The 24681-nt window shown below is 56.0% G+C and overlaps 2 protein-coding genes across 5 annotated transcripts in view; both read right to left on the bottom strand.

Annotated features, from left to right (window-relative positions):
* The window catches only part of PRKD2 (protein kinase D2), a 31009-nt gene extending 17054 nt beyond the window's left edge, over window positions 1-13955 (bottom strand). Inside the window, exons 1-10 of one of the 3 annotated variants that reach the window (XM_059906150.1) lie at window positions 13471-13955; window positions 12766-13183; window positions 10435-10573; window positions 8537-8668; window positions 5310-5464; window positions 4973-5195; window positions 3745-3822; window positions 3513-3666; window positions 820-937; window positions 460-537 (exon numbers count right to left, since the gene is read on the bottom strand). In XM_059906150.1, the coding sequence (XP_059762133.1) occupies window positions 460-537; window positions 820-937; window positions 3513-3666; window positions 3745-3822; window positions 4973-5195; window positions 5310-5464; window positions 8537-8668; window positions 10435-10573; window positions 12766-13005 (1317 nt within the window). In that variant the 5' untranslated portion in view covers window positions 13006-13183; window positions 13471-13955. Of the gene's footprint in view, window positions 1-459; window positions 538-819; window positions 938-3512; window positions 3667-3744; window positions 3823-4972; window positions 5196-5309; window positions 5465-8536; window positions 8669-10434; window positions 10574-12765 lie in introns of all 3 variants that reach the window. The other 2 variants (XM_059906151.1, XM_059906149.1) reach the window with 2 other exon arrangements.
* A 2602-nt stretch (window positions 13956-16557) lies between these two features.
* The window catches only part of STRN4 (striatin 4), a 25444-nt gene continuing 17320 nt past the window's right edge, over window positions 16558-24681 (bottom strand). The window contains exons 9-18 of one of the 2 annotated variants that reach the window (XM_059906152.1): window positions 24269-24384; window positions 22260-22435; window positions 22108-22155; window positions 21624-21745; window positions 20264-20434; window positions 19958-20098; window positions 19406-19504; window positions 19136-19222; window positions 17596-17831; window positions 16558-17325 (exon numbers count right to left, since the gene is read on the bottom strand). In XM_059906152.1, coding sequence (XP_059762135.1) covers window positions 17662-17831; window positions 19136-19222; window positions 19406-19504; window positions 19958-20098; window positions 20264-20434; window positions 21624-21745; window positions 22108-22155; window positions 22260-22435; window positions 24269-24384 — 1130 coding nt within the window. In that variant the 3' untranslated portion in view covers window positions 16558-17325; window positions 17596-17661. The remainder of the gene's footprint in view (window positions 17326-17595; window positions 17832-19135; window positions 19223-19405; window positions 19505-19957; window positions 20099-20263; window positions 20435-21623; window positions 21746-22107; window positions 22156-22259; window positions 22436-24268; window positions 24385-24681) is intronic. The other variant, XM_059906153.1, reaches the window with a different exon arrangement.

The following is a 24681-nucleotide window of genomic DNA, read 5'->3' as shown; positions in this document are numbered from 1 at the left end:
CTGGCATGGGAGGCGGTGATGAATGAGTACAAAGAAAGAATTCAATAAATTAATTATAAAGTTATAATGATAGCACCCTTATAGTTACTGGGAGTTTAACGGAGCTTAACATACGCCTGGCCCTAAACTAATTGCTCCACGTAGGTTATCTCTTTGAATTCTGGCATCAGCCCTGAGGCGAGGACTATTCTTTGAGGCCTTTTACAGGTGAGACACGTGGGGTGCAGAGAGGTGAGGTAACTTGCCAGGATCCCCTAGCTGGAAAGTGATGGAGCTGAGATCAAACACGGGGAAGGGCGTCCAGGTGGGCGACACTTGCTGATGGGATGGAAGCGGGCAAGCAGGGGGTGGGCAGAGAGTGTGATTCGCAGGTGTTTGCCTGAAGCAACTGGGAGAGGAGGGGAGAAGATAGCGGACAAAGAGGAGAGGTCTGGGGGATCTGGGAGCCAGAAGGCCCACCTTGTAGTATCTGTTGGTCGTGTTGTTCTGGAAGAGCGTGATGCACTTGCAATCCAGGCGCCAATAGTGTCGCTTCCTCTGTTGGGAGAGGTGCTTGAGAGACTGAGGTTGTCTGCCCCCCATGCTGCTAGGGCTCTGACTCTAATCCCAGCCAACCCCCGCCCCGCCCCTGACCTTGCCTTAGTCCCGCCCCTCCCCTAAATCCTGTCCCTCCCCCTTCATCCCTATAGCCACCCCTCTAATTCTACCTCAGCCTTCAGCATGACCCCGCCCACTCCAAACCCCAACCAGCTCCGCCCCCTCAAACCCCGCCCTCCCCAACTCTAGCCCCACCCACCTGACCCCGCCCCACCCACTCACCAGCGTGTCCTTGTTGCTGTAATGAACCACCCAACCCTCACGAAGCGTCGTGCTGGATTTCCGTGTTGTGTGTCGCACTGACTGCACCACCCTCATTAGGGGGATGTACCCCAGGGAGCTGAGGGTGGGGGAGAGGAAAGGGTGAGAGGTTACAAGCAGAAAATAGCCGTAGTGCCTGGGGCCGCGGCGGGTGGTGGTAGGGGCCGGTGCGGGCGGGGTGGGGGGGGGACGGGGCGGGTGCATCTCTGGGCAGCCAGGGGGTTTTCTGGCCACACTTTTTTCCTTTGTGGTTTCCAGATTTCCCATAATGAGGAAGGGGACTCTTGAGAGGCCCACGTTAAGAGGCTGCGTTCCGAAGCCAGGCTGCCTGGCAAATTACCTTAACCACTTCGTGCCTCAGTTTCTCCACCCAAAGGGGTTGCTGTGAGAAGTGAAGCCTTTCTTAGGAGCTTAGCACAGTACTTGGCACACAGTGGGCCTCCAATAAGTGCTAATTAGTACTGAGCCCATTGATTGTGGAGCCAGCTGTGTGACATTGGGCAAGTGACTCAACCTCTCTTGTGCCTCATTTCTCTCATCTGTGCACGTGCTATTAGGACAGTGAGGAAATGAAGGCTGAGAGAAATTAAGTGACTTGCCCAACTTCAGAACCGACAACCTCTTGATCCCTGCGCTAGACCTGGACTTGAGAGGCCTCGGCCACTTCTCTTTGCCTCTCTGAGACTCGGTTTCCTCATCTGTGAAATAGGCTGCCTCTCCCAACAGCCCTCCCCTCCCAAGTCCTTCAAGGTCCAACTCTGATAGCCTATTACTAAACACTCCCAGGAAAGACCTGGGAGAAAGGGATTCTGAAGTTCCAGGTGGCTAGGGCCAGGTGGCACTAGTAAGAAACTCTCGGTGACCACTGTGACCTGAATACCCGTCCCCCCTCTGGCCTCACTTCCCATCCTCTTCCCATCACTCTCCCTGCTTCAGCCATCCCAGGTTCCTTGCTACTCCTGCAACATTCTTGGTTCTACCTCAGGGCCTTTGCACTTGCTGTTCCATCTGCTTGGTAGCCTCTTCCCCCAGATATCTTCCACACCACTCCTTCCCTCCCCTCCCTCAGATCTCTTTAAAGCTACAATATTTCCTCACAGAGGGCTCCTTTAACGACCCTAAGTAAGATAGCCTGTCCCCATTTTCTATCCCCTCTCATTTCCTTTCTAATTTTATTTTTGATAGCAGTTATCAGTATCTTATAATAACCTAAAATGGAAAAGAATCTGAAAAAGAATACATATATTCTTCCCTCTCTCTCTCTCTCTCTCTATATATATATATATATATATACTGAATCACTTTGCTGTACACTTGAAACTAACACAACACTGTAAATCAACCATACTTCAATTAAAAAAATTTTTTCTAAAACATGAAAAAAAGTGAAAAGGTTCAAAGGATGAGATTAAAAATAGAGAAATGGAAATGCAAATATTTTCTTCTCATACCTCCAAATGGATCATCTCTCACCCTTCCCACTTTAGAGATTCAAGATTCAAATACTAGGGAGAACTCCTTTTCCATTTTCTGAGCACTTATAACCTGGCAAGCACTTTCCCTGCATGATCAAATAGAATTTGCACACTCTGTAAGGCATGTCCTCAGTCTCCAGGAGGAAACCGAGGCAGGCAGAGAAAGGACCAGCAGTTTAAGTGATGGAGCTGGGATCCATCTCTCAGCCTCCAGTGCCCTGTGCTTTTAGCCCTGCTGCTTTCCTGCCACCTCGATAAACAGTCATCCATGGAGGAAGCCAGGCCTTGTCCTAGGCACTTGGGAGGAGGATAAATATCCTTGCCCTCGAGCACTTGAACTCACATTCTAGTGAAGCTGAAGATTAATTCCATTTCTAATTTAAAATGTGTAATTAAGTAAAAGTTATTATTTTTCAGAGCTTCCATGCCAGAAGAAAGCCACTCCCTGTCAGTTCGTTGGGAATATTTTCCTTTCCCCATTTTACAGACGGGAACACTGAGGCACCAAAAGGAGAAAGAACTTGTTTAAAGGCCATACAAATCAATCCAAGGCCAAAATGGTTGAAAGAAAATGGATATTTTCCCTTCCTTTTTAAGATTTAGGGCTCTGGGATAAGAGTTAAACTAACACTTACTGTATACCAGGTACTGTTTTACATACTTTATTTACATTAATTCATTTCATTCTCGCAACAACCCTATACAGTAGGTACTACTTTATCCCCATTTTACTGATGAGAAAACTGAGACCCAGAGAGGTTAATCTCTTGCCTAAGGCCATACAGCAGTCTGGTTCCAGAGTCCATATTCTCACCCTTTGTACTGTCACTTTGCCATATGGACTGTTTCTGGAAGGACCCACCAGAACCTAATCCCACTGTCATCCTCTGGGGAGAGGGGCTGGGCAGCTGAGAGGCAGGGAAGTGGGAGGGGTTGACTATATACGTTTTGAGTGACTGTATTACCAGTTCCAATAAAAGAAAAACAATATAAGTTAAAATAGGCTTCCATTAAAACTTGTTAAAAATGTAAATCAGGAAAAAAGGTTAGGTTAAAAAAAATAAAGTTTGGATGCTTGAAAAAGTTCGCCTCAGGAACCTGGGAAATTTATAAAAACGGGGTGATGTCAACCCATTGTAGGGACGGAGAAGGGCCTTCGCTGGAGAGGGCCCTGGGTACCTCTGGGCCTTGCCTCCCTCGCCTTCCTCCTCCTCGCTGGCATGGAGAGCATTTTCTGAGTGGGAGCCCGGGACGAAACCCGAGTCATCTGACTCATCCATGAGGGAGCTCTTGTCAGCCTCGCTGAAATCAGTGGCCTCCTCCATCGGCACATCTGGGAGGACAGGGGCATCAGAGGGGCCTCCGGAACCCAATCCTGCTGCCCTTTCCCGCTCAGCCCCCAGCCTCTTACCTCCGTTGATGAGTGCCTCCCCCAAACAGTCATTAGGGACTCGGGTGGCGCAGCGTTTGTGACAGTTGAACTTGCAATCTGGTAGGAGGACAGGGAACATGGAGACGGGTGGGAGGGGGAAGAGAGGTCACCTCTAAGGGTTGACCCTTGACCCCTAGCCCCCAGTCTCAAAAGAATTTGCTATTGCTTTTTGGGGCAGGAAAGCTAAATGACCCTTCCCTGGTCATCCCTCCTTTAAGCCACAGTCCCCAACTATGGAGAGGCTTGATTAAATAGAGGAGGGCCAGATGAAGTGTCTGTGGCTTGATAGCCCTAGTACTGTAAGGGTCTAAAATTCTAACAGTGTAAATATCCATCACCCTAGCTTTCTACAATTATAGAATGTAATCGCATGTAACATTCTATGATTCTAGACTTCAGGCTTTTGAGGGCGGGGTTTCTCAACCTTTGGCACTATGAACATTTTGGGCTGGAAAATTCCTTGTTGTGGCGGACTCTTCCGAACATCATAGGATTTTTAGCAGCATCCCTGACCTCTACCCACCTGATGCCAGTAGCACCAGCCCCACATGACAAACAAAAATGTTTCCAGACATTGCCAAACATCCCCCCTTGGGCAAAACTGTCCTTGGTTGAGAACCAGTGCTTGGTTGAGAAGTTTGAAGACTCTGAGGTTCTGGGCTGCTATACATCAAAGATCCTGGAATTGTATGAAAACTTATTTTGCTAAGGTTCTTATGATTCTAGATTTCTAAGACTGCAGAGTTTGATGTCCAAGTTTCTTCTCAATTCTTATGGTTTTAAAGTTTTAACATTCTGAGAATCTATAATTTGATAGTTCTAATATTTATGAGTCTAAAGTTCTATGATTCTTTTTGCTGAATCCTATGATCTAGAATTCTTGAAACTTATGTTTCTAAGGTTCTCTGATTCAAGAATTCTCAAGTTCTACGGTTTTAGAATTCCATGCTAAGCACCATATGATTCTAGATTTCTTAGGTGCTAGGATTCCAAGTTTCTAATGACTGAGGTTCTAGGATTCCAGAATTCCAAAGGTTCTAGAACTTCAGGATTCAGGGCACTCCCTTTCCAAGGCCCTGCGCTTCTAAGGATCAGAACAGAGATTTTTGTTTCCTGCCACAAGCCCAGCCTCTGAGTGTGTCTGTGTGATGGGGGGTGTTCTGACTCTGTCCCTCACCACCCCCCAGCGTGGGGGGCCCCCGCTGACCTTTGCACTGCAGGCCCTGGCGAAAGAGGCCCTTGAGCAGTTTCTTGCAAGCCTGGCAGACGGTGGGCCGCGTGTAGCTGTGGATGAGGAAGGTGTGTGGCACCTTGACCTTGGACAGCAGCATCTTGTCCAGCTCGATCGGGCGACCGGTGTAGGATGAGGCAGAAGATGAGGAGGACGAGGACGGGGGGCGGCGAGGGATGAGCTCGGTGGTGCTACGGCTCTGTCAGATGGCAAGGTGGAAAGGGACACCTCAGCACGTCGCCCCTGCACCTGGGCCTCATCAACCCCCAACCCCCACCCCTCCCCACCCCTCCCCACTCCCCCAGCCGCTCACCAGCTCATCAGCCATGCTGAGCAGGGACTCAGAGGTGCCGAGGCGCACCGAATGGCCACTGGCCAGAGACGTGGACGACAGGCGTCGCTTGCGGGCCCCACTGCAGTTGTTGGGGATGCTGAAGGCGCAGCGTTTGTGGTAGTTCAGTCCGCAGCCTGTGTGGGGCGCTCGACGGTCAGAGACATAGCCTCCACCTGACGTGGGCACTAAAGCTCAGCTCCCCACCCCCACCCCCGCCACCTTCTCCTTTTCTGAAGATCTGTAACACAGCAGGTCCCTCAGGATGCCTCTTCCTAGTGTAATTAACATCAGCGGAAAACTACAAAACCCAATTCAGGCAGAACTGCTAATGGCTGAGAGCCTTCAGGAATAAAGGTTTGGGGAACTCCCTGGTGGTCCAGTGGTTAGGACTCCGCGCTTTCACTGCCTAGGGCGCGGGTTCAATCTCTGGGCGGGGAACTGAGATCCCACAAGCCACTCGGTGAAGCCAAAAAAAAAAAAAAAAAAAAAAGGAATAAAGTTTTGGGCCACCCCAACAGACAAAACACCATGAGCAGGTGAGGTGCTGGCTGAGGGCAAAGGGAATATGGACCAGGCAGTGGAGAAGGAAGAGAAGGAAGCCACAGCCACGTGACCAGTTGCAGCCTTGAGGACAGTCATAGTATTTCTTCCTTACTTTGTTATGAATATGTGCGTACACCAAATATTTTTGTTTTCTTCCCTCTTCTACCCCCTTATCATCTAACATAAGATATTAATAATAATTAACTTTATACCGTGATATTTGTTACGGAATGTCAAAGGAGAAGAGGGAATATCACACAAGGACATCGTCTTATGGGGAAAGAGAGCATTTTCAGTTGTACTCGGGATGGTTGTATCATATCATGTGGAAGTGTGACTTTGTTCTTTCTTTTCTTTTCTATTTTTAATCCTTGACCATGAAAGAGTCAGGCTCAGCTTGTCATTTCCTACTGGACTTCCTGAACGCTTCTCCATACATCTCTGGTGATTCCAAATGATTCCAGGATCTCTTTCTGGAGTAAAGAATGTTCCTCCAGCCTTTGGAAGCTTCCTTCGGACATTTTATGAAGCCTGTCTTCTGGCAGCCGGCCTGTTATAGACTTTCCTGCGCAGTAATTCCTCATCATAGGCACTGTCTCAAATGCACAATGTCACGCTGCAGAGGCAAGCCTGGGGATTGCTGTTGGTGTTACGAGGAGAGTTTCAGGATGGCAAATTGCGCACAGGAACCATGTCCCAGTTTTGGCCTTTAATCACTCACATGCTTCACAGAATTTCAGAATCTCATCTATGGGTCCTGTTATGAGTATCAAGGTAGAACCAAACTCCCGTAGGAAGGTGTCAATGGCATAAAGTACAGGCATCTGGGCCTCTTTTGGAACCCTATGAACTTGGACCATCATCTGTGATGCTGGGCCGATGAAGTCCATTCGGAGAATGGCCATTAGAACTTAGTGATACCAGGGTTGCTCCATGACAACGGTTACATAAACCAAGACTTCAAGAGTTGGATATGGCATGTGGACGATGGCAATATTGATAGCAGCTTTGAATGCAGTAAACTGGTTTTTTGCAGGCCTGATACAGCTATTATCCCTAGAGTCCTTAAATAATGCCACAAGTGTATTTAACTTTTTTTTTCCGTGCCGTGCGGCATGTGGGGATCTTAGTTCCCTGACTAGGGATCGAACCCGCGCCCCCTGCAGTGGAAGCACAAAGTCTTAACCGCTGGACCACCAGGGAAGTCCTCCACAAGTATATTTAGGGCTGCATGATAACAACCCTAGTCGATGCTGTGGGTCATCTGGAACACAAGGTATCAGGGACTCCGGATTTCTATAGGAGAATGACAGCCACAGAGCTGGAGATCCTTAGGCAATGGAACACCTGAGAATACGCCTTTAATAGTGGGGCACACTGAGCAACAATAGAGATGCAGGTCGTCATCATATAATGGATGGTCTTCATCCGCTGTGTGAAGAGCAGAGCCAAGGCGGGTGTGCGGCCTTCCTCTGCAGGGGAGGCGTGATCTCGGCATTCCCCCTCAGAAGCATCAAAGACGGGAACAGTGAACCTGCGGATCCTGACACTTGGGCTTAACCTTGAGACATCTTGTCTCAAAGGAACACACTGTGTTCCTTTATTTTTTTTAAGTGTGATTTAGGGAGACGTGTATGGGTGCCTGTTATGGACTGAATGTTTGTGTTCTCCCCAAATTCATATGTTGAAGCCCTAATCCTCAATGTGACTGTATTTGGAGATGGGGCCTTTAAGGAGGTAATTAAGGTTAAATGAGGCCATAAGGATGGGGCCCTGATCAGTGGGATTGGGGTCCTTATAAACGGAAGAGACATGAAAAATCGCTCTCTCTCCACGTGCTATGTGAGCACAGGAGGAGATGGTGGCCATCTGCAAGCTAGGAAGAGAGCCCTCACCAGGAACCATATCTTGTCAGAACCCAGATCTTGTTTACACCACCCAGCCCGTGATCTTTTGTTAGGACAGCCCTAGCAGACGGAAGTGCCAAGTTGCCAAGAGGTGGACTCTGAGAGTCAGCTTTATGTGTCACATCCCCAGTTACTCAAACGATAATCTGCGTGTTGCTGCGAAGGTATCTGGAGATGTGATTCAAGTCCACAATCAGTTGACTTTAAGTGACAGAGATCATCCTAGTTAATCTGGGTGGGCCTGTTTCAATCAGTTGAAAGGCTGAAAGAGCCGAGCTGAGACTTCCCAGTTGGAGAGCAGCTTCATCTCCTGCCTGCTCTCCCTGACGACCCGCCCTGCAGATTTCAGAGTGGCCAGCGCCCACAAACCTGTAAGCCAATTCCTTCCAAAAATCCCTTAATATATGCCTCCCTACAGACTCCATTTCTCCTGTTGATCCCTGACTGATATAGGCTCCGCCCTCTTCCCCATCACCCCTGTTCTCCCCCAAAGCTCTGCCCCTTACCACTCCCTCGGAGCTCCACCTCCCAGTCCCCACCCCCAAACGGAGCCCCACCCAGACCCCTCCCTCCACCCAAGCCCCGCCTCCTGTTCCCACCTCCAGTTCCTCCCCCAAGCCCTGCCTCTGGGCGCTCACCCCTCCCTCCGAACCCCACCTCTTAGGCCCCACCTCCTGGCCCTGAGCTCCATCCCGGCCCCGCCCTCACGCCCACACCCTACCTCTTGGCCCCGCCTCCAGCCCCTCCGCCTCTCACCGTCACACTTGAGGCCCTGGCGCACCAGGCCGAAGAGCATCTCTCCGCAGTGGTCGCAGAAGGCAGGCGCTCGGTAGGAGTGCACCGTGAGGGCGTGCGGGCGGATCTGGAAGTCCTCGAAGGTGGCCGAAGCTGCAGGCAGCAGGGAGGGGCGGATGATTGAGTCGGGACCAGCGGTGGCCATTTCAGCCTCCGCATTCCCAGGTTTCACACAGTCCTCTCAACTGCAATGTTTGATCTTTCCTTCAATCATTTACTCGCATCCTACATTTCATTCGACCTGGGTTCAAATCCCAGCTCCACCATTGGCCAAAACACCTATGTGCCTATGCCAGGGACCGGGGAGGGGGAATGGGGAATTGTTTAATGGGCACAGAGTTCTAGTTTTGCAAGATGAAAACAGTTCTGGAGGTTGGTCACACAACATTGTGAATGTAATTAACACTACTGAACACTAGACTTAGAATATGGTTAAGATGGTAATTTTATGTTGCATATATTTCATCACAATTTAAAAAAACTTAATTAAAAAAACAGATAGGGCTTCTCTTGTGGCACAGTGGTTAAGAATCCGCCTGCCAAAAAAAAAACAAAAAAAAAGACAAAAGACCTGAAAAAGGTAAGGGTCTGGACCATGCAGGTATCTAGGGAAGAACATGCCCAGTATCATAATAGTATCGCCTTATAGTTCTTTTTTTAAAAATTTATTTTGATGAATGTTCCGCTTACACTTTTTTATTTCTATTTTTTAAAATTAATTAATTTATTTTAATTTTTGGCTGCGTTGGGTCTTCATTGCTGCGCACAGGCTTTCTCTAGTTGCGGCGAGCGGGGGCTACTCTTCGTTGCAGTGCGCGGGCTTCTCATTGCGGTGACTTCTCTTTTTGCGGAGCACCGGCTTTAGGCCCGCGGGCTCAATAGTTGTGGCTCGAGGGCTCAGTTGCTCTGCAGCATGTGGGATCTTCCCGGACCAGGGATCGAACCGGTGTCCCCTGCATTGGCAGGAGGATTCTTAACCACTGCGCCACCAGGGAAGTCCCATTAATCCAAACTTCTAATTGTCATCCATCCATCCATCCAACAAATTTTACAGAGCATTGCAGTACTCCGGGTGGGGGTGGGGGGCAGGGGAGGACATACAGCCATGAGTAAGGTACCTCCCACCCCCCTACCCCACCCTCCTGAAGGAACCAAGGGCCAAAGAGTCCTCTAAGTGCTGAGAGCTTGCCCATCCATCAAATGGGAATGGCCAGTGGGTGGACTAGATTTTGGCTGAAAATACAGGCACCCGGCTTTCATCTCACGCCGCAGAGTCTGATTTAATTTAGCATTTCACTGGGAGGAGGCACAGGCAGCAAAACATTTTTAACTTTACATCAAAGTGTAACGTAGGTCTAGGAAAGGACATATCAGAAATGCACAGCTCAATGAATTGTCAAACTGTACATGCCCATGTCACCAGCATCCTGATGGATAAATGGAAGTTTAAACCATTGTGCCCCCCCACCCAACTCCAGCTGCCAAAATGGTACCCACTCTCTTGGCTTCTAACAAAATAGCGTAATTGTCTTTGTGCTTCGTAAATGGAATGATACAATATGTAGTCTGATGTCTAGCTTCTGTCCCTCAGCATTAGGTGTGTGAGATTCATCCGCGTTGCCGTGGATGGTTTATGTTCAGTGCTGTGCGAATTCCACAATGTGCAGGTACCACACCTACCCATTCCATAGCGGTAGTTTGTAAAAAGCTCCCGCGGTGATTCTAATTTGCAGCCAAGGCTTAGAACCGCAGGTCCCTAACTTTAAGAACTAAGTTTCTGGGCCCACCTCCCCTCCCCCTCCTCCCGATGCCCCGCCCCCGCTCGAGGCTGCGCCCCTAGGCCTGCCTCGGCCTCTCACCCGACAGTACCACCTCCACCAGGTCGCCCTCCTGGATGTCTCCGGCGGAGCGCACCAACTGCAGGAGGTTGGCCGACGTGGGGTCATGTTTGAAGAGCAGGATCTTGTCGTAAAGGCCATAGAAGCCACACTCGGGGAACTGAGGGGCGGGAGAGGGAGGTGGTGACGGAAAAGCTCAAAGCAGCGGTCTGGAACCCTCCCAGGGCAGGGCCGGCTGTTTCCCCCGGAAACTCAGAGACCCCGCAGCCCCTCGCTTCCTGCCCGCTCCCTCCCAAGCCCAGCTCGAGCTGAGCTGGGCAGGGTGCCAGGGCCCCAGGTGTGCTGGGAGAGAGCGGTGGCCAGAGTTTGGGAGAGTGGCTCTGGGAGCGTGGGCACCTAGAATCTTCTGGAGATGGAGGGGGGTAGGGCTGCATGAGCACCCCTTCCCTTATCTCCCCACCACCTCCCGCTCCCCCTCACCCCCAGCTTCCTTCCTGGATCTATTGTTGTCCCTGTTACCTGGCTCCAGGCCCAGCACTGGGGCTGGGCGATCTGGAAGGAGGGGATTTAGGACTCCTAGTTTGGGGGGGGTGGAGGGGGTGCGGAAAGGCTAGGGCTCAAGGGAGCTGGAAACTGGCACGGTGTCCCCCACCCAGTGCCTCAGGGACCCAGGTGTCCTGGTCCCCAGCTTGGGGAGGCGGGGCAGGAAATGAAACCTGGTAGAACAGAAAGTGAAACCACCCAGGTGGAGCCACTGGAAGGAAGGAAAGGGGCCCTACCACACCTGGACTGGGTTGGGGGGGGGGGCAGAAAATAAAACTGCGGTGAGGCCTGAGGGGGTAGGCTGAGGACCTGAGCACCGGATAAAGAATTTCACCCAGGGGACAATCTGCCCTCTCCCCAGCCTGTTTTCCCAAGGAGCAGGCTGAGTGCGAGCTGGGCCTGCTAGTTTTGGGGTAGGTGGCAAAGGAAGCTCTATCTGTTCTTGTTGCTGGGAGAGGGTCCACAGGTGGCCAGGACTGCCAGGGTCCTGACTGCCTTGGAGGTCTTTCTCTAAGCTTCAGTTTCCTTGTCTGTAAAATGGGGGAGTTGGCCCAGTTCCTAACGTTTTGTCTGCAGCCCAAAGAATTCATTCCCAGGAATCTAAGAAGATTCTACAATTTGGGTATTTTGGGATTCCAGCATGCTCACATTATAGGATTATACATTCTAGATTCCAACAAATTATCATGATAAGTTTTAGGATTTTAATAACCTAGATTAGTAGTAGTCTAATATTTTAAAGTTCTAGGAATCTGCCAAACTAGGATTCTAATATTTGAATATCTTAGCATGAAAGGATTTCAACGACCCAGCATTCCAGAATTCTAACATTTTTATGCTCTAGGAGTCTAACAACGATGGAATCAAATATTCCAACATTTTAATGTTTTAGTATTTCAACAACCTCGGGTTCTAATGTTTGAACACTTTAATATCAGAGGAGTTCAGTTACCTAGCAGTTGCATATTCCAACAATTTAGAATTCTAACATTTTAACACTTTTACAGTCCAAAATTCCAACAATAGAGTAGCCCACTATTCCAATTTTTTTTTAATTCTAACTTTTAACATTCTAGAATCCAAGCATTGCGTCCCACCTGATTTCCCCTTGCCGTGCTCCCCCAGGCCCCAACCCCAGTGACCCTGGTGTCCAAAGTGAAGAGTGGGGTGGGATTGGGGAAGGTTCGTTTTAACAGACTAGCATCAGAACTGGGGGCGGGGGGGGGGGAGACACTGATCAGGAGAGGGGACACAGACCTCAGAGCCTCTGGGGATTGTGAAGAGGCGCACCTGCCCCTCCACACACACTCAAGCCTGGGGGAGGGCAGAGATTGGACTCTGAGACCTCACTTGCCCCTGGCAGCTACTGCAGGCACCCGCACCCACACATGTCACTTGATCGCCATGGCCAGCCTGGCTTCAATTTCTACTGTTTCCACCAAATGGGAGGCCGGGGATAGGCCTGGACAGGGAGGTCCCCTGACATCTGTTGCTCCCACCTGCCCCTTCCTCTCGGCTCCTACACCTCACCGGTCCCTCCCTTCCTCCATGCTGTCTGCAGCAAACAACAACACGCAGGGACATGCAATTTGGGGAGGCCTCTAGGGCCTCTGACCAGGCCTCTCTCAAAGGAGTAGTGGAGTGAGGGGCAACTGGGGGCCAATGCCCCACCCCCACCCCTCAGTCGCCCAAGGCTTATGCCCCTTCTCTCCCTCTTCCTTATACTGGGCTGGAGATCGCCTCTGCCAGCGCCTCCACCCTCTTCCAGACCTCTCCTCAAGATAGATGGGGGGAACCCTGTGCCCTCACCTTCTGGTCAACGATGGAGCAAGCCAGCTGCTTCACGTGGGCCAGCTCGGAGGCGGTGGGCAACAGCACGAACTCACGGGTCAGCCCGATCTGGATGTGGAAGGACACCCCCGAGCCCGGCGCCGGGACATGGGGCAGCAGCGGTGGCGGCGCCTGCAGTTCCAAGCTGCCAGAGGGCGGAGGAGACCCCGGCCCGGGAGAGCCCGGGAGCCCGGCGGGATGGGAGGGGGCGGCGGCCATAGGGCGAGGCCCGGGACCCGCCGCCCGGCGCCCACCCGGGATCCGGCTGCAGGAGCCTGAGCAGGGAGGCTCAGGTCCCTGGATCCGAGGTATCTTGTTAGCTGGTGGTAGGAGCGCGGGGATCGGGATCCGAGAAGAAAATCCTGGCAGGTTGAGGGAACTCGAGGATGGTGGGACCCTGGGAAGTTAGAGAAAAGGAAGCTAGTGGATCAGACGCCCGCCCGGGGATTAAGGGATCACAGACGATCAGAAAGGAGAAATCTAATGGTTTGGGGGGCCCAGAGATTGGGAGATTCCAAGAAATCAAAAAAGAAAATCTAGTAGGCCGGGGTCACAGGGATCAGAAGAGCCCAGGATCCAAAGGCTCCCTGGAGAAAGAAGGGATTGGAAAGGGAGCAGGTGGAGCCAAGAATCCAGTGGCTCTAAGAAGAGGATCCATATAAGAAGGGAGCTCGAGGGATTCACCAGATCTTGGGGTGGAGAGCAGGAGTCTCTGAGTCGGGGATCGAATGGATCCCAGGGATCCGACGGCTGGCCTGGGAATGGGCAGAGGGATTCCGAGGGCTGGGGTGCTAAGGCGGGAATCTCACGGGTCTCGGAAGTTGGAGAAAAATTCGGTCGGGGGCCGCGGAGAAGGGGGTGTTACCGGCGGCAGTGGGGTGGCGGGGGGTGGGAGGGAAGGGAGGGTCGTCCGGCGCCGGGCGCCGATGGCTCTTTTTCCCACTCCAAAGTTTAATTCGGCGGCTGCGGCCCAGGAGGAAGTGTCCGGAGTGACAGTTCAGTCGGCCAATCGGCGCCGGCTTCGGTGACGTCGAGAGGGCGGAGCCTGATGAGGGCCTGCGGGCGGAAGAGGAGGGCGGGCTTAGCACCTCTGAGTTGGGGGTGGCACCTCCTGCTCCCGGGTCTGGGGACCCGGGGGTGGGAGATGCGGGGAAGGGAGGCGAGACTGATTCCTTCCCACCTCACACCCAAGTCTGGAAAGCTGACTTTTCCCTGAGCTGGAGAGGGAGGGGCAAGCCACCCTCACCCCCACAACAGGTCGCGAGGCCGGGGCTGAGGAGGCGTCTGGCCCTTTAAGGAAGGGGGCCGTTCTGCCTGGCCTGCATCCGGCGCCCACCGCTGGGGAAAGGGTGGGAGGCGGTGTCAGGTCTGGCCCGCTCTCCGGGCCGGGCCTGCCTCTTCCCAGGGCGTCACCACGCCCGCCCCCTCCCCCCACTCCCGAGCCCATTACACAGGTGGGAAGACCGAGACCTCCAGATGGGCAGAGGTCCTTGCCTCAGGTCTGTCTCCAGCGACCTTGGCCAAAGTGCCAGGAGCAAACTGCAGGGGCCAGGGCTGGGTTACCCGTGCGCGGAGAGAGTCAGGCACAGGGCAGGTGGAGAAGGGGTGTAGTTTCCTTCCATCAGCTCCCCACTCCACCCCAGTGTTTAGGAGGGTGAAGAGCCAAAGAAAAGCCTGGGGGTGCCTGGAAGGACCATAGCGACCAGGGAGGACCACACATCCACACCACTTCATAGATGGAGAGCACATAGTTCTCCTGGGGAAGTGTGCACGTGCCTGTCTCTGTGTGACTTTAGGTTGGTGACCTCCCCCCTCTGAGCCTGTTTCTCTGTCTCTTAGATGGGACAATAATAGGACTGACCCCAGAGGGTCTTCGTGGGGATTAATGAGATGGTTTAAGGGTGCCTACAACACAGCAGAAGCTCAGTAATGGTGACTGTGGCTATAATGCGCTGAGATAAAGGGGTGGGCATCTCAGGCACTCAGGTGTTTGTGGGTGGGTTTGTTCATTTAGTCATTCAGCAAGTATGGATTGAGGCCCTACTATGTGCCAGGCCTGTCATAAAACACCTCTTCCAGGACCAATTCCGACTTGATTTCTTCTCCCCAGCTAATAATGAGTGGCTACCATTTAGTTTACGTACAGGAAGCTGAACCCTCAGAGAGGCAAAGTGACTTGTCCAAGATTGCCATGCGAGCAGCTACCACCCACTGGCTTCACTGAGGGGCCAAGGCCTGGCTGAGCCCCAGAGGCATCCCAACAGAGATGGGCCGCCGCCGCCTAGGCTCCCGACCAGCAGGGCTGGGTGGGGATGAGGAACTCACGATGAGCCCCCATTCCTGGTAAAGGGCTGTTGGGGGTAGCTGAGGTTGGCACAGTAGCGAATCTGTCACCACATCCGGGGGCTGGCTGGGGCTGGGGAAGGAAGTCTGAGGCTGGAGCGAAACCCTAAACCACCACCTGGGGAAGCTGCACAGAGCCCAGAGGGATGAGAGGGCAACGAGGCCGCATGGCACCCATAGCTGGGCTCCTGTCAGCCTCACCTGGTGGCCATCTGCCCACCTGTGCCCTTTGTCCAGACCGGCGGACGACCACCACAGTGAAATCCTAACCTGAGTGTGCACTTCTCAGGCCTTCATCCTTCCTCAAGTGTTCATGGGGCCCTGACAGGACCCAGGCCCTGTTCCAGGCACTGGGGTGCAGCCCTTGATAAGCCAGGAGGTGGGCATTACTGACAGGCTCACTTTACAGGGGAGGCTGAGGCCCAGGGAGGTGCCAGGACTTGCCCAAGGACCCCTGGCTGGTAGGCAAAGAGGCCTCATAGCAAGCAGAGGGAGTCACAAGGGACTGGATACAAATTCTGATTTGTATCCTGCTGGGCCCTGAGCAAGCTCCTCGAGCCCTTGCCTCCATCTCTCGTCCTTTGTTAACGCGTGCATCATGTTCCGCTCCCCACTTTTTGAGGTTGTGGGGACCTAGTGAAATGGCACGTGAAGAGCTCTGAGGGCACATCCGACTGCTGTGATTCAGCCACCGCAGAGAAGGGAGAAGGGAATGGACTCCTCCGGGCGCCTGCAGCGAGGGGTCAGGCACTTGCGTCTCCTCCTCTGGCAGCTCCCAGCAGGGCAGAGGCGTTCTGCACAGGCACGTCCCAGGGTCTCCTTTCCTTCCCACTCCATGTAGGCCCAGGCGTGGGGCAGGGAGAGAAGGGGGGCGTTCAGTACTCTGGGTTAGCACTTTGGCCTCACTACCAACCATCACACGGGGGGCGGGGGGGATGAGGAGCTGAACCGTCACATCGCTTCATCTGCTAGTCAGGGCTCAGCTGTAGCCCCTGGGGAGGGAGCGCTTAGGGACAGAAAGGAGGGGCACAGGGAGATTCGGTCCTTGCCCCCACTTCCGTCCCTCCACCCACACCCCACCCAAGATCTGGGCCCCTCTCTGCACCCCCGCCCTACCACGAAACCCCAACCCATCACATCCCCTCGCCAAGCTCCACCCACCCCTGGCAGAGCCAGTTACTCCTCCCCGAGAGTCCCCCGGTCCCCTCAATAGTCAGCACCGCCGCCCATCTTACTCCAAAGGGTTTATTGAGACAAGGTTCACAGGCAAGTCCAGGGCAGAAGGGATGGGGCTTATAAACAGGAACCTGGAAGGGGGCCCAAGGGCACGGGGTGGAACCCAAAAACGAGAGTGAAATAAATAGAGGAAGAGAGTGGAGGGTCAGGAGAGGAGACCGACAGACTATCACACAGTGATAACAACATGGGTGGGGGTGGGGCTCCATTAAAATCCCATTTATTTATACAGATATACAGGGAGTTATGGGGGACCCGGGGGACCCCACTCCACCCTCCATGTGCCACAGAGGGGCAAGAGAAGGCCATCTCTCCCCATGGGTGACCCCATGGGGGTCTGGGGGGGCTGCCCTTGGAGGAGTGTTGGGGGGAGGTAGGGGCGGGCACCTCCCCCGAGGGCATCACCAGCTCCCCAGGCAGTTACTGGCCCTGGCGGCATTGGGTAGTGTCTGGAAAGCTGTGCTGAGGGAACTGGAGGGGAGGGGGTTTACTGGGCGCGCTCCCGGGGTGGGCCAGGCCCGCACCTCCCCGGAGGACAGCCCAGCCTGCAGCTGGCTCCAGGGCCCCGGCAGACCCAGAGCAAGGGCATCGGGGGCTCCTCCCGGCACAGCTCCCACCCGGGTCCAGGGAGGTGGAAAGGAGGGGTCAGGGGTTCAAAGAGAGAACCTGGCACCTTCTGGCGTCTTGGAAAAGCTAATCCCTAAGGACACCCAGCCCTGGCTGTACGGCCCCTGAGAAGGCAGCTCAGAGACCTGGAGTGGGTGTCAGGGTGAAGAGAAAATTCCCAGAGACCATCCTGGAGGGCGACTCCTGAAGGAGGCCACGCCCCGGCGGGATGTCCGGGGAAGGACGGGCCGAGGGGAGGGCCTCCTGGGGAAAGGGCCAGTTAGCACCACCAGGCTCCAAGGCAGGCAGGAAGAAGCCAGGCCTTGGGGCCTCCAGACCAAGGCTGGGAGTCACCTATGGGGGACAGAAGGGAGGGGAGACTGGACCATGACCTCCAGGGTGCAAGAGGCCAGGCAGCTCCAGCCCCTCTAGGCCCCAGCCCCTCCTCTGAATGCCCAGGGGCTACCTTGGCAATTCTCACAGGGCATCCCTACTAGGATTTCAGGTCTTGGCACCCTCTAGAAATGCCAGGCGAAGGGGTGTTTGTGAGGGCCCCATTGGGAGTGAGGATGCAGGGGGCTTCTGCCCTCCCAAGCCAAGCCTACCTCCCATCTGGCCCCTCACCTCAGTCCCACCTGCCCAGCCCCGCTCCCCAGCCAGCGTGGCGGCCTGGGCGGGGCCAGGTGGGCATCATACGAAGACCTTGGCCAGGGCATCGGCGCCCGCGCTGGCGATGAGGGCCTTGCTGGGGTGGCAGGCGACAGCATGGATGGCCTCCTCGTGCTTCTTGCGGTGGGCCGTGATCTCCTGAACGCACGTCTTATTGTCCAGGCTCCACAGACGCAGGGAGCAGTCGTGGCCTGTGCAGATGTGGGAGCAGGAGGGGCCGTCACCCAGCAGCTCCGGGTCCCCCCGCCTCCTTGCCCAGACCCGCCCCCCGAACCTGGCCTCGTCTGAAGGCCTGGGAGTTGGGTGGGGCTCGCTCCTCTGCCCAGTTGCCTCCAGATGCCCAGTGTGAAGGACTGCCCTTCTGACCAGCCTATCATCCAGCCATCTAGGCACCGAGTGTTCACTGAGCACCTACTGTGTCCTGCACTTGGGGGCGTGGTGAACAAAACAGGCAAATCTCCCCGCCCCTGTGGTGCTGCGTCCCAGTGTGCGAGAGACAGTAAACAAGAGAACAGGATAAACGAGGCCGGGTGGTCACAAGTGCTGTGAGCACAAGTCAGTCAGTGTGAGGACTGTGTGGCCCAGGGGGTAGGGCAGCGGGGACAGCCAGGGGCAGGTCCTGAAGACTGACAGCCTGAGCAGGCAGGCGGGGGGTGGGGGGGAGTAGACTGCGCCAGGCCTTGGGGCCATGAGCCACTGCGGGGAGACCGCCGGACTTAGGCATTGCCGGGATCCGGCAGGCTGCGGTGGGGGGACCTGGGCCCTGTACTGAAATTCTGCCTGGGCCTGGTCTCACTGACTGTTCCCTCAACCGGCGTCCTCCCTGGAGACAGCTGTAGCACCGTCCCGGGTCACCCCCGCCCTCCACTGCCACTGCTCACGCCTGTGTGTGCACTCGCTCGCTCACACCCCGGGGCAGGCTCGGTCTGGTCAGGCCTCCGTGACCGCCAGCGCACACCCTTCCCCCCCTGGGGAGCTTCAGCCCCTTCTCCATCCGCCCAAGTCCCAGCCCATCCCGTTGAGGCGCAGCACCACACTCACTGGGGTTCAGTGCCTTTATCCACACACAGCAGGTGCACCAAATGCTAAAATTCCTCGTGGGGACTGAGAGTCAGATAAACCTGAACTTCAATTCCTGCAACCCAGGGGGCTGTGACCAAGTGAAGTGACTTCTCTAGCCCCAGTCACCACATCCGTGCAGTGGAATAACAGTACCAACCTCACTCAAATCCAATGAGATGATGCGGGAGAGGGCCTACAGTGGGCTCCGGGGCACAGCGCTCTGCTGTCCCCACCCTCGTGACCACTGCCATTCCAGCCACGGAGGGGCTCCAGGCCCCTGCTCGGACAGCACTCCCACCAGCTCCCCATCCTCAGGGAGCCCCCGGAGTACGCCCTCGGGACCAGAGCCTGGCTCTCTTCCTCTTCCTCTCCCCAGCCTGCAGGGAAAGGCACACGCCCTCACTCCTTAGGAGCCAGGAGGCTCCTGACTTACTTCCTGACATCAGGAATACGCCATTGGGGTCCACGGCTAGGCAGGTGACTGCATCCAGGTGGGCCACCATGGAGTGCACGGATCTCCCTGAAGGGAGAGAGGGTGGGCAGCAGGTTACTTTCCCCTCTGCGCCTTGCCTGGGAAGGTGAAGGGGCTAGAAGGGACACTGAGCCTTCAACGTGGACACCAGGAGGTCTGCCATCCGAGCCCGGTTGACCCCTGCTCCCCGTGAGCACACGTGAAGGGGCGGCCAGGAAGGCTGGGCCTCACCTGTCCGGTTGTCCAGGAAGCGGATGCCTCTGTCGTCGTGGGCGGTGATGGTGAGGGGCCGGCTTGGATGACTCACCACCTGGTTGACCTGGGTTGGGCCTGACAGGAACAGGAGGGAGAGGGGAAGAGGCCACGGGTGGGAGGGCATCAGGGAGACCGGGACAAAGAAAAGAGGAGAACCACCACCCCATGCCCGTCCTCTGCTGAGACGTCGAGCAGGGCTGGGCACCCCAGCCGCTCCCTCCTGGGCCCAGTGCTTCCTCCGCGCAGTGGACGCTGCGTGGCCCCGGGGCGAGCGGGAGGGATGACAAACACAAAGACGGTCCTTCTGCTCCGCCAAGTGGCCCACGCGCGAGTCCCGCGTCATGTCTCTCCAGTCAGCCCTCCCGAGCACCCTGTGCCGTCAATGATGGCAGTGACCGGGACCTGATCTCCGTCCCTCTCAGAACCCCCAAGGGGGCAGGGCAGCCACCTTCCGCTGACTGGGCAGCAGGTCACCAAAGCCACAGGAGAAACTGGGGCCCTGGAGGCATTCCTGGGGCCCTTCCTTACCGCTGTTCCCCCGGGAGTCCAGTGTGAGGAGGGCACTGCCAGCCTCCAGGTCGTACAGGACGGTGTCACCAGAGCGGAAGGAGGCCACGATGTGGGCAGGCTCGGTGCTGGTGAAGGCCACTGAGGTGGGGGTCCCGTGATCTGAAGGCGGAGGGGAGAGAAGGCTGCCTAACGGCCCCGCTCCTCCCTGGGTGCGGGGGGTGTGGGGGGGCACAGGAGGCGCCCCTCCTCTGGGGGCCTCCGGCTCTGTACGGCTCCTGTGCCACCTGTCAGGGTCCCGCACGCCCCCATGTCCCCCCCACTCACCGCTGGCTGTGGGGAAGGTACAGAGGCAGGTTGGGCTGCTGCCGCTGGGGTCCCAGATGCGGACGGTGCCGTCAGCAGAGCAGGAGGCTAGGCGCTGGGAGGTGGGACTGAAGGCCAGGCCCCACACCGCGTCCCCGTGGCCCTCCAGGACGTGGCTCAACACGCTCGGGTCTGGACCCGCCGGAGGGAGAGAAGGGCTGCGTCAGGGCCACCAGCCCCGGTCCCAGCCGGGACAGCCCTGGAGCACCAGTTCTGCCGAGACGCAGGCACTGAGCTCCAGCTGCCCTTTCGCCTGGCTTCGTACCCGAATCCTCACGCCCTCAGAGCTGCTCTGACCACTAGCTGTTCTGTGAAGGTTTTAGGGCTCTGAAGGTGCCCCAGAGTGGGAGCTCCAGAAGGTAGGGATTTCCTTGTTCCCTGCCGTCCCCGGAGGCCCGGGATAGTGCCTGGCACAAAGCCGCTGCTCGAGACATACCTTTTAGGACTTAGTTAAGGGGATGAGGGACAAGGGTGGCTCTGTGGCCCTGGGACCCTTTGCAGCCTGGCCCCTGTGGGTCAGCCCCACCCTCGGTCCCTGTGGTCTTTTCTGCCCAAGAGCACGGCCTTGCCCGGTCTCTCCAAAGCCCTCTGGTCATTCCCACCATTGCCTCCCTGGTCCACACAGGTGGTCCGGCTGGGTCCTGCTGACACCCAACGTGTGACAACTTGCCTGGTCTAGAGCAGATACTGCCTGGGACTGACCCTTGACCTCTGAAAGGGTGAGACTATTCTTCAGAAAACAGTATACATTCTCTGAGAGGAGACACAGACCTCTAAACTCTGCCATGACAGCCTGTAGTACGGAGCCACGTGTGTGATCAAAAGGGTTATCAGAAGAGGCGTCAGAGGGCAGGCACACGGACACTGAACAGATGTGACAGTCTGGTCACTTCTCCACTTAATCTGAAAGGTGGCCCAAGGATACAGCCAAACTCCCTACAGCCTGGCCCAGCTAGAGTCTCCGTCTCACCTGCTCTACCTGCTCCCTGCCGGCTCCCTCCGCCTGACCATGCAGACGCGAGCAGAGCTGAGCGGAGAGCTGCCAAGGCCCACCACACCTTCGCCCGGGCTGGTCCCCGGCCCCAAAGCTCAACCCCAATCAGCTCCTCTGCGACACGCTCCCCCACCGCCCCCCTGCTGCCTCGCCTTGTCCCACCCTCGGGCACGTGCTGAATCGCCTTGGCCCGTGCTTCACCAGACCGGGAGCCCTTGGCACGCCCACCCCCAGTACCCAGTGTGAAGCCTGGGGGCTGCGGGAACCAAGAGGCCCCGGTGGCAGGGGGGTGGGGGAAAGGAAGGCAGGGGAGGGAGCTGTCCTCACCGTAACCGTCGTAGGGGTCCATGTTGAGGTCTGGAATCTTCCAGCTATAGATGCGGGCATCTGCCCCACCGCTGTAACAGTATTCACTGTGGCTGCCCATGGCTACTGCCAACACGGGGCCCCTGGAGGATACCAAGTTGGGTGAAGCGGGGAGACGAAAAACTCCAGGCTCCCCCTCCCCCACGGGACCCTGAAGTGCTCCACTAGCATTTTTCAAGGCTGGCAAAAAGGAATCCAGCGTCTGGACCTCTGGTGGTGCCACCCAGGCAAGGTGCCTGTCCCACTCCCCGCGTCTGTTTCCTCCTCCGAAGGCTGTGCTGAGAACCAGCTACGGGGGCACTGAAAGTCTGCAGAGCGCCAGGAGCGAGGTGGGGTGTGTGGAGAGGGTCACAGGGACTCAGAGCCCTCCTGCCACCCTGCCTCAGCCCCCAGGATGGCAGTGAGTGGGCCAAGGGGCAGGCTGCCTTTGGGGGCACTTCCCTACCTGTGAGCCCGGAAGGCATGGATAGGTTCCACGTCTAGCGCGGCATTCCTGGGGGAGACAGAGGAGCTGGATGTCGCTGCGGGCCCCTCATCACCCTGTCCCCTGCGCCCAGATGCCCTCCCCACCCCCCACCCTGGGGCTGCTGCTCTCACTTCTTGGCCGTGACCGCCTTCTGCAGGTTCCAGAGCTTGAGCGTGCCATCCTCGGAAGCAGTGAGCAAAGCCGACTGGCTGTGATGGAAAGCCAGGGAGCGGATGCCGTCGTAGTGGGAGCGGAGGGTGAATTTGGGGTTCCAGGTCTTCTTAAAGGCATCCTTGCTGTCAGACAGCTGGGGTGGGGGAGCTGCCTCAGTGTCTGCTCGTGCACCCCAGCTGTCCTGCAGACACCAACTCCCAGCCCCACACGGGGCACCTCACAGACTGGCCTCCAGCCCGGCCCTCTCCTACTTCCTCCTTGCCCGCAGTGTCCCCTCCCTCACTCAGCAAGTGCCTGCAGTGTGCAGGGACTGGGCTGGCTTCTGGGGAGGCAAAGGTGAGCCCAAACCCTGGGGATCTCACCGTGCAGAGGGAGCCTGGGGGAGACAATCAGATCGTCTCCACAGCGCAGAGGATTATGACCTGCGAGCAGTGCCACGAATTACAAATGCACTGAGAGTAGGTGTGGGGCGGCCTGTCCTCCTCCGTGGGGGGTCAACAAGGCTTTCCTGAGGAACTGACAAGCCACCAGGATGTAACCAGGTAAGGGGAGGGGACAGAGGATGGAAACTGCATGTGCAAAGTCCCTGAGGCAGAGGCAGCAAGGGTGGATCCTGAGCCTGAGAGGAGGCCTGGGATGCAGAAAGCAAGGGAGAGAGCGGCAAGAAATGAGGCCAGGAGGGCTGGCCAGAGCCACAATAGTGGCCCACGCTCAGGAATGTGCAGCTCATCCCAAGCAACAGGGGAGCCCCAGAAGGGTTTAGAGCAAGGAAATGACACAGCTTCTTCCGGCCGCCCCGTGGGGGGGCTTGACTGGGGAAGACAAGAGTGCCTGTAGAGAGAGAGGTGAAGAGGTCCTGAGGGAAGTCTCCCAGGGAGAGGTGAGGCAGACCAGACACTGCGGAGTGGAGATGGGGACAAGCACACAGTGGGGAGAGACTGGGAAGCCGAATCAATAGGCCTCTGAGGGAGAGTCCCAGAGACACTCCACAGGTCCTGGCGGACGATGGTGTCGCTCTCCAGGTGGGGTACCTGGGGAGGGCCGCTCGGGAAAGGAGACGAGCAGACTGTCAGTCAAGCCTCAGTGCTCTGCCCCAAGATGAGGTGTACCCCTGATGAACCCCTTCATCTGGGCTCTGTCCCCCAAGGTCACCACTTCTGCCACAGAGGTTTAGGCCGGAGGGTCTACCCCATCCCATGCACGCTGCCCCGTGGGGGTGGGTCTCACCTCGGGGAGAGCAGAGCTCTGCAGCGTGCTCCCTGCTCAAACCCTCCGCTCCAGTCTCGCTTCCCAACACCCCACAGCAGTGTCCTACCCTTGCTGGGATCACTTGAAATCTTGCTAGAAGCTGTGGTAAATGTCCTGCTACAGGAACATGCCCACACGTGCCGGTTTCAGAGATGCCCAGATAGCCAGAGGCCCGGCCACGGATCTCAGGACACTGGCCCTAAGGTCTCCCTTCATTCCAGCCCAACATACCAGATCTGCCTGATTTTTTGTTTTGTGGCTTAAAGTCACCTTCCCTTCCAAAGTCAGCTCAATTCTCACCTCCTGCACAGACTTTCTTACCCGAACTGCCGCCAGCCCAAAGCCCCCTTCCTCTGATGCTGTATTTTGACTCAGCACCCCCTTCACCCTTGCCTCCTGCCTGCGGTGGGTCCCGGACTTGAGGTGCATGGAAGCCCAGGGTGGGAGGGAGCATCGCCGGGAGAAGGAGCCTGGCAGCATGATTAAAACACAGGCGCCAGAGCATTTTAGGCCAGGCACCTCGGTGACCGCAGTCAAGACCCACCGCCTGTCTGTGTCGGCACCCTCTGTGGAACAGTGAGCTGGTGAATGATCTCACATCGTCCTCATGTGTGAGGGGCTGGGCACAGGCCGGGCACACGGTCAGAGCTCAGCCAGTCCCGGCACTGCGCCGACGCCTGATGGGGGCCTGTGGGGGGTGGGCACCCTGAGAACTTACATCACAGCTGAGGTCGTTGTCGTTGGTGACGGTGAGATCTGCCAAGTCCCCCAGGCTCACCTCCCCGCCCCCGATAGTGTCCATGATGAAAACGTCTGAGGAGAAGCCAAAGGAACCTGGTAGGGGGAGGGGAGGGAGGGCGCAGAGAGGGGCAGGGAGAAAGAGAGAAAGACAGAGAGAGGCAGAGAGAGAGGTAAGGAGTGAGAAAGAGAGACAGGGAGAGGACAAGATCAAGAATCACAGCTGGAAAGAAAGAGACAGGGAGAGACAGACAGACAGGGCAGGACAGACAAAAAGAGAGGGAGACAGAGACAGACAGACGAACTTTTGGGACAGGGAGGCTGCAGACTAGAGGCTGGGCCTCGACCCTGAGGACACAGAAGCCCTGGGCTTAGCTCTGCAGCCTCCCTCTG

The sequence above is a fragment of the Balaenoptera ricei genome, chromosome 19 (assembly GCF_028023285.1).
Source record: "Balaenoptera ricei isolate mBalRic1 chromosome 19, mBalRic1.hap2, whole genome shotgun sequence".
Classification (NCBI taxonomy): domain Eukaryota; kingdom Metazoa; phylum Chordata; class Mammalia; order Artiodactyla; family Balaenopteridae; genus Balaenoptera; species Balaenoptera ricei.
This window is presented reverse-complemented; position numbering and strand designations above follow the sequence as displayed.